Source organism: Alosa pseudoharengus, unplaced genomic scaffold, assembly GCF_046254945.1.
Source record: "Alosa pseudoharengus isolate Yale_2024_CS ecotype anadromous, Long Island Sound unplaced genomic scaffold, YU_APseudo_1.1 YU_APseudo_1.1_scf_19, whole genome shotgun sequence".
NCBI lineage: Eukaryota > Metazoa > Chordata > Actinopteri > Clupeiformes > Clupeidae > Alosa > Alosa pseudoharengus.
In genome coordinates, this window is record NW_027468657.1 from 32,712,541 (window position 1) to 32,728,320 (window position 15,780).

General features: G+C 43.3%; 1 protein-coding gene across 4 annotated transcripts in view; it reads right to left on the bottom strand.

Moving 5' to 3' along the window:
* Positions 1 to 570: 570 nt before the first annotated feature.
* The window catches only part of mbnl3 (muscleblind-like splicing regulator 3), a 32,215-nt gene continuing 17,005 nt past the window's right edge, over positions 571 to 15,780 (bottom strand). For 2 of the 4 annotated variants that reach the window (XM_076292457.1, XM_076292456.1), the window contains 6 exons: positions 15,102 to 15,335; positions 12,289 to 12,442; positions 11,034 to 11,093; positions 9,792 to 9,887; positions 8,325 to 8,419; positions 571 to 6,720 (listed from right to left, as the gene is read on the bottom strand). In XM_076292457.1, coding sequence (XP_076148572.1) covers positions 6,703 to 6,720; positions 8,325 to 8,419; positions 9,792 to 9,887; positions 11,034 to 11,093; positions 12,289 to 12,442; positions 15,102 to 15,335 — 657 coding nt within the window. In that variant the 3' untranslated portion in view covers positions 571 to 6,702. The remainder of the gene's footprint in view (positions 6,721 to 8,324; positions 8,420 to 9,791; positions 9,888 to 11,033; positions 11,094 to 12,288; positions 12,443 to 15,101; positions 15,336 to 15,780) is intronic. The other 2 variants (XM_076292458.1, XM_076292459.1) reach the window with 2 other exon arrangements.

A 15,780-nucleotide genomic window follows, 5' to 3' on the forward strand; every position in this document is an offset into this window, starting at 1 on the left:
TATTTATGATTGAAAAAACACTGCCAGCCTGTCATGATTCTGATCCAACAACACAGCGTTGACAAAAACTCATGCCTTGCTTGCTCAGTGTTAAGGAGGTTAAAGCTAATTAAATGCATTTTGACAAAAGATCTCCTGAGCATAAACTCATGACCACCTTAAATACTTGAGCTCTCTATTGTGTCTTTAAGGCATGGGAAATAAGAATGTGTGAAGATAAATCCTGAATTAAACATTGTATGAGGTCCTTAGTCTGGAATGCTTTTCGTTTGAAAAGAAAAGAGACCTTACTAACATGGTATGGGTTTTAGTGTCAAGAGTGCAGACGCTTTGGCTGAGTTGCTGTAGACATTTGGAAACAAATAAGACCAAAGTGACGCATACAGGACGGGCCAAGACAAGTCACATTCACACGCATAGACTCTGACACCACTTCCTTCTATTGTTCTTCTTGAACCTGCTTTACTGTTGTTCACCTTTGTGAAGAGCATTCATGAATTTGATCTAAAATAAATATAAACATGCTCTGTCAACTTGAGCTTGAGGAAATAAACACAAGCTACAGAGAAATTGCCATAAGTGCTTTATTAAAACGTCCAACAAAAACATCAGAAGTAATGTATGCATATATCTAGATACTTATTCATAGCAAAAGAGATTGGCATGAAGCACAGTTGTTTAGCACATACAAGTACGACAAGCTAAATAGAAAGAGAAGCATTTAACAGTAAGAGTAAAAGCATTCAGTTTCACTGTGTCCTAAAGTGGAGGAGAGGGGAGCCTGTTATGTATGGCTTGAAAGCAATGTGGACATTCTCAGCTTTGTTCAGCTTGACTGCAAGTTACGGCTATTCCCAAAGAATACATTTAAAGGGACAAAACCTGTATGGACAGTTGAGCAATGTCTCTAAGAGAATTTATTTGAATTTGTCGGCAGAGCTAAAATGACTGTTTCTGGGTGCTTCAGAAACTCTGCAAAGGATCTTTAGGGTGTTACTCTTTAGGGCCCTACCAGGTGTAGAAAAGTAACAACTTTCTTCAATTAGAGTGTGTTCTCTGTTCGGAGCTTAGGCACGAGAGCATATGCTACTGGGGGCGATGCTTTTTTGTCTATTAATGAAGCACAGTGATGGAAGTGATTTAAGCAGGTGCTTCAATTTGTCTGAAAATCTGTTGAAAATCTGTTCTGTCTGCAATTTAACAAAAGGCCAAAAGGCCTTGAACCGTTTTTACTTGACCCAATGGTGCACTGACACATCGCAACCAACAGACTCAGCCCCTCCTCCAATTTTAGGACAAGTGCCATGGCAACAAAATTTATTGGCTTCCAAAGCAATTGAAAAACATTAAATGTACACGTTAAGCACTAGCAGAGCCTTTTTTCTGGATGTGTAGTTCTTGTGTGACTGTTGTTGATATTGAATTGGTTGGTTGAAAGCCGATGGCAAATCCACTGTTATATTTTGTGGAGAGTTGTCATGAAAACAATAAAACATTAAGTAATGTAAAATAAAATGTTAAAAAGAATTCAACCCCCTGTACAAAAGACAATAACTCAAGTTCACTGTTTGTGTTTGTCACAATGAGCCCACAGCATCATCTGATCCCAAGTACCTATTATACTGTATGTTCCAATTTTAGCCTGCAGGGGGCAGACCAAGATTAGCAATCCAATCATAGGCCTTGATTTACAGGTCTTCAGTATGGCAGATATGTTAGTTCACCTTGTCATCTTCAGAAAAACTAGGCCTACTCACAAAAACAAAATGTATCACTGGGTCGTGTTCAGAGAACACAGCGAGACAGTAACAGGTGGCTCTTTGGTTTCTGATGTCTGGACACAAGTGGCCTAGTCTGAAAGAGTTTAGTTTTACAATCCCTTTTCCAAACACCTCCAGAATCAGATTTAGTTTAGGGCACATTGCGCACAATGTTCTGTTGTAAGCTATGACAATCTACAAAGCTTCTTTGACACAAGTGTATCCATACATCCCTTTTTTCAGTGAGAAAACCATGCTTTGAACAGTAAAAGGGCGATAGCAAACAGAACAAAAGACAAATCCCTCAAAACCCAGAACAGCATCTATCTCTTTTACAGCCTATTAAAATGACCACTGTTTACCTGTATTCCGACCGATATAGTCAGTTGAATTATATCAATTTGCTATATATATCTATGTATATTCAAAATAAATTCTGAGTATTTTGACTTATGTACATAAGTGCAATCAAGGTGAATATCACACATTCGTACACTGACGGCATCACAGCCAGTGCCACTGGCTCCCAGCACAGCTGGGCCCAGACTGGATGGATCAAAGGGGAGAAGGAGACCTGACAATGGGATATGCATTCAGACAACCACAACAGGCACTGACAGTGACAGCTGTCCTGTCCACAGTAAATGGCCAAGTATAGTGAGATATGCTCAGTGTGATTACTTATGTGATTACTATTATGGAAACATTTCCATCTCTTTGACATAAAATGAAACAAGTCTCTCTTCCCTCGATCCAACCCATCAATTCAAAAGCTCAGATGCTGCATACTAAAACTCCCACTTTGAAAACAGATCAACACCCCATCAGAACATAAAATAATTAGAAAACCCCAAACCAAAACAAATAACATATGATCTCCCCAGAGGGCCTTTGGATATTGTTTTCACCTTTTTTTACTTACAAAATATTCAATCACTAAATCCCAGACTACACATTTCCTTTCTGAATAAGTTAACGTTGTACATTATTTCAGTTTATGTGTGAAAAAATTCACAATTAAGATATACAAAGGTAGCCATGTTGTAGTTTTGTTGCCATAGCAACAACAACTTACTATCATAAGTAACAATGACTCTATCATTGTATACATACAAATGTATATATTTATGTTTATATATTTCTTAATTCTGATTCTCTTACACTACAGTCTACATAAACTATTCATGAATTGGGTTATATCTCAGTCATGCAATGAGAATTTTTATGATGATGAAAGAAGATTTTAAATGACATAAAATGACATAAATTTCACTAACAATTCATTGTCTAAAAACAGACTGATTCTTGGCTAATAATTAATTAAGACAGAATGTAACAAAAATACGACTGTGAGAAACACATGGGAAAACATGAAAAAAAATCTATCTCTCATATTTACACTAAATCATTCTCTAGATAACTACTGAATCTTGTACAAGTAACACACTTCTTAAAAAGGTAAGTGTACTTAAAACTTTAAGCCCCCCCAACGAGGCACATTATTTTTTTTTTGTTTGTTTCTTTAATCAAGTATTTTGTTAATTCCAGCTGGACAGCAGTTGGAGAAGGCATAATTCTCACTGAGAGAGAGAGAGGGCAAGTGAGTGGGAACAGTGAAGGAGAGAGAGGAGAATCCCACAGCTGGGCAGGACATTAAGATCCAACTAAATGCATTTGAAGTACATAGTAATAAGCTTCCGAATTTTAGTAACTGAAATGAGATAATTTGTTTTTAAATGACAACATTTCTGAACATCTTTTTGAACAGTTATTTTAAAGACGAAAACATATTAGACTTATAATATATAATGCAGATTTCACATATTTTACCAAAATAATTTTTAGACACACATAATCTACCAGATACTCATGACACAGTAAATTGCCTTTCTGTGGTTTTGATTTTGTTACCCTCTAATCAGCTACAATATGCTCAAGCCCCTTTCTTCTATTCCTAGTTGTCTATCCACTTCCATTCACAATAACACACTAGGTATAATGATTACATGGGACCTATTTGCTGCTCATAGCAAATTCACATTCACATGCATTCACAGGCGCAACAGGGCCACGGTCTCACAGAGATGCAGTGTCCAGCCATTTTAGCACCCCCCCCCCCCCCAAACAAAATGCCTTCTTTCTCAATCTCATCTGACATCCCATTTGTCCTAAATGTCACATTCAAATATGCAGATAAGGCCCTTTCTGGATGTCATTCTAGGAGTCAACCTTTGTTAGCAAAGCCATTTGAACCACATGCTGGGTCCATCTCTTTCACTTGCACACTGATTCACTCCCTAAAATGTCCCACTGCTGTTTAGAGTCCAGTGACTTGAAAGCAAGGACACACCAATGTTAATGAAACCAACTGCTCTTTAAAAAAAAAATCCCCAAAAGCACCAAATAGACAATAACAAATTCAACCTGATTCCAAAATCAACTAACGGTACCTCTCAAGAAACAAGCCACACACTGCCATGTTTTGGACATCACCTAGCCTATTAGCGACACAGGGGATAGGCCTATAACAATGCCTCTATCCATAGATGAGTGCAAGTACTCTCACACAAGCTGAACAAGAGGGTGTTACTGTGATCAAAAACACATATCAGTCTGACAATCTCTCACAACATCTAAGATCCTGTTCAACAAGATGAGATGAGACACTCAGAGGGGCAAATTCACCTAACATCCCATCACACTAAGTGCAACAAGTGATTCAGAGTGACTGTCCACCTTATCCTATACCAAACGTGTCTAGTTTACAATAATGTTAGGCTTTATTTCCATGTGCAGTGTTAGGAGTACTGAGCTAAAAGTAGTTTAATAAATGAACGGGTTCAAAATGGCACTCCTGTTGGCAACTGCACTGTTAACTGCTTGTTTTTTGGGATATTAATAACTAAAATGCAATAAAATTACAGGCATCAGGGAACCAAACACCTGGGAGGATGCAGATCTGTTGTCCTATACGCTGACACCAGGCATCTAGCCCACTTTTCTGGTCACAGAGGTGTGCGTAATCTCTACAGTACATTCTATCTTAAATTAGGAAGGGCAGCTCTGCTCAAACCTCTTGTTTTGTGGTCACACAATCAGGGGCTCAAAATGGCATATTACGCGCATGTCTCTGCCAGAGCGAAGCGGTGGGGACAGACAAACAGATTGCGACTCTCCAGGGCATCAGGGGACATGGCACACGGCAGAGATGGCTCTGCCCCGAGAAAAAAAGGCTCGTCCACTGCATACAGTCAGGGGACAGACGCACTCAGGACTGCGAGAGGAAAAAGACAAATGGACAGTGCAGCTCAATCAACCTTATGCCCTTAGACGGGATGCAAGGGGCACATTTCTATATTCATATTTTAAAACAAGAGGAGATATTCAGATATTCAGCTACCTGAATAATATAATCCATACAGAATTAGTCTGCAATGCTGGAATCTAGAAACACTGATTTTACACATAGTTAAGACATACTTAGACATTGATACTTAGCTGCTTAAGGCAGTTAAAAGGTATGAGCGACATTCCAAGACAGATCTGTTCCAATGTGTCTGCCACATTATAGTTCTGTCCAATAACTTTGGATGTATCATCTGTAACTCATTGCCGAAGAACATTCTTTCATTAAATTTGGAATTGCACATACACAAAAGACCACATAGTATTAGACAATCATTTCAGATCAACCATTATTAAATACTTCATTACGAGCATTGACGACAATTTGCTGGGAGGCTTGTGTTACGACACACAGAAATGCACCCCATGCAGCTAATTGCTACAACATGCAGTCCTGTGTTTCTATAGCTTACAACTACACAAGTACATGGACAAACCCTCCAGCCTGATCCTTTTGTACCCACACAACTGCAGTTGTATTCCCAATCATCACGTGCATTGTGGGTCTGAGTTAATCCATGACAATACTAAAAGGGAGAGACAGAAGATATCAGCCCATTCATTTAGAGCTCATCACCCAAAGGCACAAACAAATTGACAAAAATGAAGCCTTCCTACCTCCTGGCTATCTGCCCTGGATGCTGTTTTGGAATAAGTACTTACAATCATAGCCTAATGGAAATATGATTAAAAACAAAACATTACCAAGAAACAGTATCAAAAAGAAGAGGTGTTCTACAGCCATTTTGAAATGTAAACATGTCAATGCTCTTTCAGGATCATTATTTCTTGGGCAACCAAAACAACAAACAGGTAAAAATTCCAAATAAAAACAGCCAACATCACCTAAAACACCACAAAAACAAAAAGGCCTCAGGGACTCATCTCAGAATGGAAAAGCTTGGAACACAGGCACACGGTCCCTTCACATCCATCTTGTTTTCTGCTCTCGGCCTGTCAGGCCTGTGTGCTGTGCCATCACGAGACTGTGCCTCAAGCTCGCTCGCTTCTCCTGGGCCCTCTCAGGCTGCGCAGGAGGCTCCAATGCGCTCACCAGTGTGCACTCATGGGTCACTGTGAGATCCATCAATCATTTGTATGGCTGTAAGGTCTGGGGAGCTCCGCCTCAACATCGCCTCGCTTCGGGGGAAAGTTATCTCTGCATCAACATGGCTGGCTTCCTTTAACAGTTGTGGGCCCAAACTTAGGTATTGCCTGTGATAGTTTTTCACAAAACCTTTGTCGATGTTTTTTTTTTTTTTTTTTAATCCACAATGTGAATGTTTCAGAGATGGGAGAGTGGGGAAGTGAATGTATGGCCCCATCGGGGGAACATATAGATTAGGCACATGTTTGCTGCATTCCATTTTGCGCTGTGCTCCTGGGCACAGGGCGTCTAACAGGCTGATGGCATATTAACTGGAGTTTCGGTTGAGGCCTACTGGGCTTAGGGTCATGGGGGCGGCCACAAAGAGTTTGGGGACGGGGCAGAAGTAGGTTTCCATGGGAATGCACTGGAGGTCAACCGGGTCGGCACTCAGAACCTCGGAGGGGTCTGCCAGAGGAAAAGACAGACAGACAGACAGACAGAGAAAAAAAGAGGGAAGGAAAGACAAAAACAGAGATAAAATTACACAACTTATTCAATATACTACATTTTCATAGCTGTACTGCAACAACTCTGCATTATGTCAGTGGAGTAAAGGAGGGGTGGGGGGTATTCAAATGAAATAAAAAAGTTAAGACATCAGTCTGATTTGTGGTGATTATTGTCAATTTTTGTAATTCTAATGGCTTTTAGGAGGAAATTGTGAGAGGCATATTATCTGAAATATCATAAAATATACACGTTGTTGTCAAAATGATGGTATCCTATTTTTGCACCAGACCCAAACCATTTGGTATTTGCTTTTAGGAAATAATTGGAACATAAAAGCAAGCAAAGCAGGAAATGAATGCTGACTCCCTCATTGTCCCCTGGGATGTGGTAGGGTTATATGCAGCCAAGAAAATAGAACTGAGGTAGTAGATTGCAGCACAGCAACTGCAACAAATCACATTCTGACATGAGGTCATTTGCTAACTTAAAATTTAGTAAAGAGAAAGGATAAGAGAGACAATACAACATTATCAGCCCATTCCTAATCCATTTCTACATACATCACTGGGAAAAAAATATTATATACATTAGACAGGCAGTGTGACTTAAGCTCAGAATCAACTTAGACCAATAATGAACGCTTATGTCAAAACCAACTAATACATAGATTAGTCTAATACAAAGATTATGACACTTCAATAATGAATGAAAATAACAAAAGAAACACCACAATAAACATTTAGTTACATCCTAATGGCTAATATATTATCAAAATAATTCCCATTTCCTATTCCAATGGACCATTCTATAGGGGTCTGGATTACTTGTTTAAGTACTAGCTTTCCTGATAGTCTTCACTTTTTGGTTTCCCTCTATCTTTTCCAAACAGTACAGAATCACTTACCATTAACCTTGTCCTAACCATCCAACTGTGCCATGAACACACTATAAACACAACCAGAAAACAGGCGGCAAAAAAGAACAGATCCAAAAGCATAGTAGAAAGAGAAAGAGGGCAAAAAGAATAAGGGTCAAATGAGCAACATGGATGTAGGGGTACAAGCACACAGTGTCGTTCTCCTGAAACCTCCAGCAGAGAACGCAGAGAGCGTGACAGAAGCGTGAGCATGCACACACACAGAAAGCCACACTCAGGTGCTGAGCTAGAGAGAAGGCCCATCTGTGATCCATAGAGAGCTTAAATCAAGCAGGGCTCAGGGTGTTTTCAAAAGCAAAAGAGCACCATTCACCCAGGGGTATCTAAGACAGGACTCCTAGAGACTAAGTCCCAAGGAAATATTTGGATGTCTGTGCCAAGGTCTCGTAGGTTAAACAGTAAGACAACAGAAACAATAGAAAGGAAACCTGGCAATACTTTAAAACACAAATACATTTGAAGGAAGCTGGAATCCTGAGTTGAAGAACAGATGATAAGCGTTAAGGAGATAACACTGGGTTTCTTGACTTCAAAGCGTCTTTAATAATGCGTGTTCTCTATGGACCAAGGTCTGAGGCCTTACTGCTAAAATAATAGGAGAGGCCAAAATGAGGGGGCAAACCTGATTGGAGGCTGCTGACTCGGCAAAAGGAACATTGGTGATTGGGGTCGTAGCCGACGAAACAGTGGAAGTGGAGGCACCGTGCATCATGGGAACTTTTTTCAGGCGAGTCAGACGAGAGACGGAGAGGGGACAGGGGAGGAGGAATGTTATGATTATCATGACCAAATATGGCAGAGGAAGAGGGGAGAGAGACATGGCAACAATCCAGCGACATTGCCAAGATGGGAGTTTCACTCACAAACATGACATGCAAGTCAACTTAAAAACAATGACAAATTACATCATCTGTTTCCTTTGGACAAGTACAAACTTGTTCCACCAGAAAGTACATCTTGCACTGTAACTGAAATGGCAAGAAAATATGGGAATAACATATTATCATACAATTCAATCAGACAGATATCTGAGAGTTGTATAATGATGGAGCATACAGGGAGCATATGTATGGTGGTGCAGACAGATCAAAGGGCGCAACTTAAAAACACCAGCAGCTGAGCATCTCGTCACACCTACGATAACAATATGACCCCCTCAGCCCTCTCTCTGAGGGAGACCGCAATACTACACAATACATGGCACTCTGAAATCCTGTACTTTCTCATAGTTGGAATTTTCTCATTTACACTATCTTTTGGCCGTCTGACATTTTACTGACATTTCGGCATGACAACCAGGGGCAGAAATGGCAACTCTCCACTCTACAGGAACTTTAATACGAGACTAACATTCTCAGTGTTTAGGAAACTAAGAGTAAGACACATCATGCACTGCAGTGTGTTGTCTTCTCATACACAACACAACGCGTAACATTCCTTTCATCTGCACTTGTTACACTTTTTTGATGAACTGTCCTGCAGTCTTGCCAATAAAAACATCTAATAGTTACTGGTCCAAATATTTGTTTAAGACAGTGACATGTGCAGTATAATTTCATAATCTTCAGCTCTGTGGCTGCTTGCATGTCAGAGACAACAATATTTCAGCATAGAGAACCTCAAATTGAAAAGTTGCAAAATGTTACACTGAAAAATAACATAATAATGTGACTAAATGGATGATATCAAATAAACAGCAAATGCAAACACAAAATTGATCAGTAAATAAAACCAGCCGACAGCTCGTATAACACACACCCATACGCACATACACACACACAAACAGACTCACTGACTAAACTCTGAGCTAATGAAGTCCCTCTAAAACACCAAATGAACAGGGTCAGGTTCTGGAACACTGGCCATGAAAGAGGAGAAGGAGCTAAACTTCCAACCGCAGCACGTTGGAGTCGAGTCAAGTCAAGTGCTAAAACTGGGCGATGTCGTGGCCCAGCCTGGACTCTGTAAGGGCAGACGTGCTATATTAGACCTGGACTCTGTGAGCCACTAAAGACAAACACTAGAGAGGAGAGGAGTGTGTGTGAGCTGGGGAATCAGGAAGGGGGGGGGACCTGGACACTGCCCTCACCAGCATGTCCGGGCATTGATAGGAGGCGACTGTGGGGCTGCCTGCAACTGCTCCAATCCCTCCTCTCCCAGCGGCTCTCTGGGGGTTTGAATAGCCCTATAGACAGATTCAGCAGGGAGAGGGAGAGAGAGACAGGAATGGAGGAGGAGGAAGAGGAGCAGAGAGAGAGAGAGAGAGAGAGAGAGAGAGAAAGGGAGACAGGAAGCAGGTCTTAATGGCAAAATGAACACCACCCACTGGTAAGCCTGAACAATCCCCCTCTGGCTGCAACCTCCTCTGCAAGCTGGGCTACTCATACACAGTCACTCTTATGTGTGTGTGTGCACAAACACACACACACATACACACACACACACACACACACAGTCAAAAAAGCCAAGAAGGCCTGGCCAAGCACGCAGACAGACAGATGGACACAGACAGACACCGACAAAATGCCTGCAGAGATGTGTGAAGGCTCCACCTCACCTTACCAACAGAGACCCTCTGGTGTTTTCATTTTCATAGTGCCAGTGGTATCAGTGTCTGGTTAGTGAAATAAAGCCATTTTATAAGGCAAAGGTAACTGGTGGCTGACTGCATGTGTATATCAAATGTGTTTGTTTTAATTCCTCTGCAAATAAATAGTACTGTTCCTGGACCTGTCAATCTTTGACTATTTGGCAGCACAAGCTGAACCGACAACAAAGTGCTACTGAGTGTCATGCACAGCGTGGCGAGTTCAACAGCACGTCAGTCAGAAAGCAACACAGTACACACATTTACTCAACTCTCATTACCTGATGCATGCCAGCTAGCATAGAGAGCTCTAAAAATGGGCTTCACATGGCTCACTGGTTCACTCACAAAGCCTCCCTCAGATTAACGTGATAGCTACATATTTTCTCTCCATATGGACAACACATGGGGAATGACAGGTCAGGTCATGAGATGAAATGGAAGGATATTCTGGGGTTTAAAACAATATATATATACTAGCTAACCAGAATAACCCAAACAGCAAATACACTTGACATTCAATGTGGAATAAAAGACTGCCAATGTGTGGACAATTAACATTATGCTCACATGAGACTTAAAATTGACACAAACACTGAATTCTTATGTTACTATACAATATACAAATGCAGGCATACATAGTAATATTATGAAACTTTAGTAATTTGAATTAGATGTTTAATTGTCTTAGGTTCTGTGAGTCTTCCAGAGAGCCTAGATACATCCCCCAGACCACCGGCTTACACAGAGTGGGGGCAAAGGACGTACCAACACCTCCAGAGGGACTCATGCAGAAGACTGGGCCTTTCCCATCAAACGCCCAGAGGTGAGAGTGAGGAGAGATGAGAGAGGACAGAGGAGAGATGAGGCAGGTGGTCAGAACATGAGGATGGAACATCAGGGCATCAACAACATCCGGGTTAATGTGACAGAGGAAGACTCCGTAAACAACGACACACGATCACAGAGGATGACAAGATGCAAAAGCACAGGCACACTGAGGTGGGTGGATGTAGCAGCACGATAGCGATGTATACACCTATACCTGCATGTACACCTATGACCCAAGCAGTGTCTGTGTTAGCCTGCGTGTTAGCCTGCTGAGAAGCTGAGATGCTAATGCTAACATGGCTTCATGTTGCAGCTGGCAGGTTCCCCGGGAGCATCAGCAGAAAGTAGGGGATATGAAGCATTCTCATCTCGCCTGATCACACAGGCTTTGGTTCCAGATGCAGAGCTGCAGTGGTCTCAAGCTGGCGTGTGTTTGTCTTGGGTTGCTGTTCCCCAGGAAGCTCCCTGCTACAGGACACTGGGGAGTTGGGCTTCTGGTCTACAGGGCTTACAGTGCTAATCTCCCCCGTGCAGCGCTACAGTGTGTGGTGTGTGTGTGTGTGTGTGTGTGTGTGTGTGTGTGTGCGTGTGTGCGTGTGTGCGTGTTTGCTGCAGTGGGGCATCTGGAGATGGAGGAGTGTTGCAGGGGACCAATTAGTGAGGCAACGCATGCATCGACCAGAGACACCACGCGGAGAGATAGAGGGGGTTGGAGGAGTGAAAGAAACAGAGAGACAAAGTGATGAGGATAGAAAAACAAGAGAGAGAGAGGGCAGAGGGAAAGAGAGAGACAAAAGGGGGAAGATAGATAGGAGAGAGCAGGAGGGAGAGATAGAAGAAGAAAAAAAAGAAGCAGAGGAGTATCAAAAGTATCCAGCTCAGGAAGCCCCGCAGGCTGTGCATGCATGCTGGGTGTGGCTTTGATGGGACCGTGCTACTGCTGCTGCCTGCACCTGCTCACTGTGACACTAGGGTCCACACCAGAACAAGTGGCGGCGGTGGTGCGTGCGGAGCATGGTTATGTGCTGCATGGCGATGCTTCCACAGGCCCCAGATCAGCACAGCCCAGCCCAGCTCAGCTCAGCCCAGCCCAGCCCAGCTCAGCTCAGCTCAGCCCAGCTCAGCGCAGGGGTGGGTGGCCCCGTCTGTATGGCCCCGTGGGTCTCACCTGTGGGGATGAAGGCCTGCTGCTGCAGCTGCATGTTGGCCAGGGCTTGCTGGTAGTGGAACATGCTGGGGTTAAAGACGGCAGCCGACGCTCCGTTGCTCTTCTCCATGGTGGGCCTCTTTGGGAGGGCCTGCATCGAACCTGGAGGCAAGGACTGAGGAGAGAGGGAGAGAGAGAGAGAGAGAGAGAGAGAGAGAGAGAGAGAGAGAGAATAAGAGGCAAAGCCATACTGTAATATAAAAAAGAGATGGTGAGAGATAAACACTCAAATGGGGTGTCAGGAGCTCAAGGTGAGACTGGATCAGAAGACCAAAGCTCACCTTATAAACAGCATCCTGAGTTTCACAGAATCTAATGCTGCAATCTGAACCTCCCTACAAATCTGTCACTGGCTTTCACAACCACTTAAGATATACCAACAGGGACACAAAAGTGCAGAATGCAAACTAATTGGATTTTATGTACTGCTTACTCAAGAGCCCAGGTGTGCCGTTCATCAGGGTGAGAGTTTAACATCATTTGTTTCCACCATTAGATTGGAGGCACAAATGGGAAGACAGAAAAAAATCACTTTGCTACAAGCTTTCAGGGAAATGTATGAATACCATGAATCTCCAAATATGCAAACACACTTACTGATGCAGATTCACAGAAAGACATGAATTATTCACTGTCAATTTCTTACTCAATATATGGAGACCATCCAGATACATCTTGAGACTCTACCCCAAACTAGAGATGGACCAAATCAGGGTTTCAAACGAATAAGTTTACTATAGAAGAGCAAAGGTAAGGCTCTGACACTGAGCACCAGAATTATGGGATAGAAGGGCCAAATACTGAGTCCAGAGCCGGCCACAGGGTGTGTTTCTAGGGACGGACGACAGGCTGGGGCAGCTTGAGCGGCTAGAGAGCATGTGATGACAGCGGGCCAATGACCACGCAGCACAACAGGCAGGCAGGACGCTTGGCCAGCATGGGCATGTAGCCGTGGCGATGGCGGTGGCAGCGCTAACTAAACAGACTGGCAATGCGGGAGCAGTCGGCAGACGCAGGGTGAGATGGGGATGAGGACGACGCATGCGGAGGGAGAGAGAAGGCTGCGCGAGTGCTGCGCTAGGCTAGCTTTATGGACTAGCGTTAGCGCAGGCAACATTAATGTCTCCGAGTTAGATTCATTAGCTCCTTCCCCAGACTGTTACCCAACACTACATGAGCTTACAGTGATCAATGTCAAGCTGAAATCCAGAGCCCTGCACGTCAAATGCTAACACAGGGAACAAAAATGCGCTCTCGCTACGTCCTTAACATTTACCTCTCATTTAAATTCAGTTGGCAATGCCAGTAAAAAACACAAACAATACTGTCTCTTCTCTCTCTCTTTCTCTGCCTCCTCTCTCTCTTTCTCTCCCTCACTCACTCTCTCATTTTTCCTGCACCTGCACTGCAGACAGACTTTGTTTGCAGTTGATCACAGTGGCAGGAGCCTCCATACATCACAGGGGGAGACAAAGGACTTGCCTCACCCAGCTGCTTCAGCCAGAGATGCTGAATAATTTAGCACTCAGCCCCATGCAGAGATATGAGGGTGTGTTAAAACAGGGTTAAAAATACGCAAATGCACACACACACACAAAGGCAGACATACACACACGCACACACACACACATAGTCATGCACATGCACACATACACACACACACACACACGTGCACACGCACACACACACACACACATTCACGCATACAGTACACACACACACACACACACACACACACACACACACACACACACACACACACACACACACACACACACACACACACACACACACACACACACACACACACACACACACACACACACACACACACACGCATGCATGCACACAAATCTAACAGACTGTTGAAAAATCAGCAACACACACTGAGCAGCTCCATAATTGCTGGGTTTAAGTGGGTATGAATTAGCCCTCTGCTGATGATGCCAACACAACACGCTTAATCTATGAACTGTTAGGTGGCAGGAGCTCTGTGCATCTTTGAAATTCACAACCTAAAATGTCAAGAGTGTGCGTTTAATACATCAGGCTGGCTGGACACTTACATGCATAATGAGGAAGTGCTCTTATTGAATTAACTTTGATCACAGTGATTAAATAGGGGGACTTTTGACAAGCACAAGGACTATTCTCCCTTGCTATGCAGCCAAACATGCTTGCCAGAGAGGTCCAGTCCTTTCCGAACAAGAAGTATGTGGAAAACAACGAACTTTGAAAACAATGTAAGTCTTGACGTGTGGATATTTATAGCTCCGTGTTGCTGCGGCTATTTGGGAAGGTGGGTCATTATGTAGGACAGTTTTACTGCTGTGGTGGTACGGCATGCTGTCGCTTGAATCTAAATGTGTGGTCTTAGCTAGGAGATCAATGTGGGGGAATTGCATTAAAAATGTCATCAATGACTAGACCCTCCGGCACACCATCCATCATATATAATAATACCGTTTAAAGTACAGTAATACATATAAAATACTGCAATTCATCCAACATAAACTTTTGAGTTAAATGTTCGCAATCCATACAGAACGAGGAGCAGAACAGGACTGCTAATTAAGCCTCTTGTCTTTAAAAAAGTTTCCTCTGACATTCTGTAGAAGTGGGCCAGTGAGCGGTCACTTTCGGAATTCAGTATTTACTGGGGAACCATAGCTGGTCAAGGCTACTGAGGGGTCAGCGTTTACTTGGGCTGTGGCCAGAGAGACACAGAACTTTGGTCAGGTGGGTTGGTGGGGTGTATCCCCGGTCCGACTCACCATGGCGGCGGCGTTCTGGCTGGCCTGGTGTTGGGCGGCCTTGATCCGGGCCTGCAGGTGAGCGGGCGGGTGGAAGTACTTGCACTTGTCGCGGGTGCAGCGGCCCTTGATGTAGTCCATGCAGACGATGACCGAGTTTTCGCTGCCGTCCACCATGGCCGCTTCCATGGGGTGCGCGTAGCGGCAGTCGTTCTCGCCCCGGGTGCAGTTACCCCGCTGGAACTCACGGCACACCTGAGCATAGAGGAAACAGAGAGCATTGGAGCAGCAGCCAGCCCCATTTGTGTATGACAGTATGACATATCCCTGAGGTCCTGATGAACACATGGCCATGCGTCTTCATCTAGTCCTACTCTAGTTCTTATCATGCTACATGATATAAGACAAGAGCAAGAGCACAAAATAAGATCAAATCAGAGTTTTGCTAAATATTCTGTGGCATTCATGACAGCTCTGTTCCAGCTATTTTACAGTTCATTCTAACACACATCAAAGTATACCACAGAGGGTTAAAGCGGAGTAATCAAGGATCTTTGAGTATACTTCTTCAGGAATACTTTTTCCACAACATAAACTAAACCCAGTGTCTACCATTGAAGTTCACTAAGACGATCTCACTGTGGCTTACATTATAAGCATTTCCAACAGTCTAAAGCCCACTAGAGCTGCTGTTTATGGA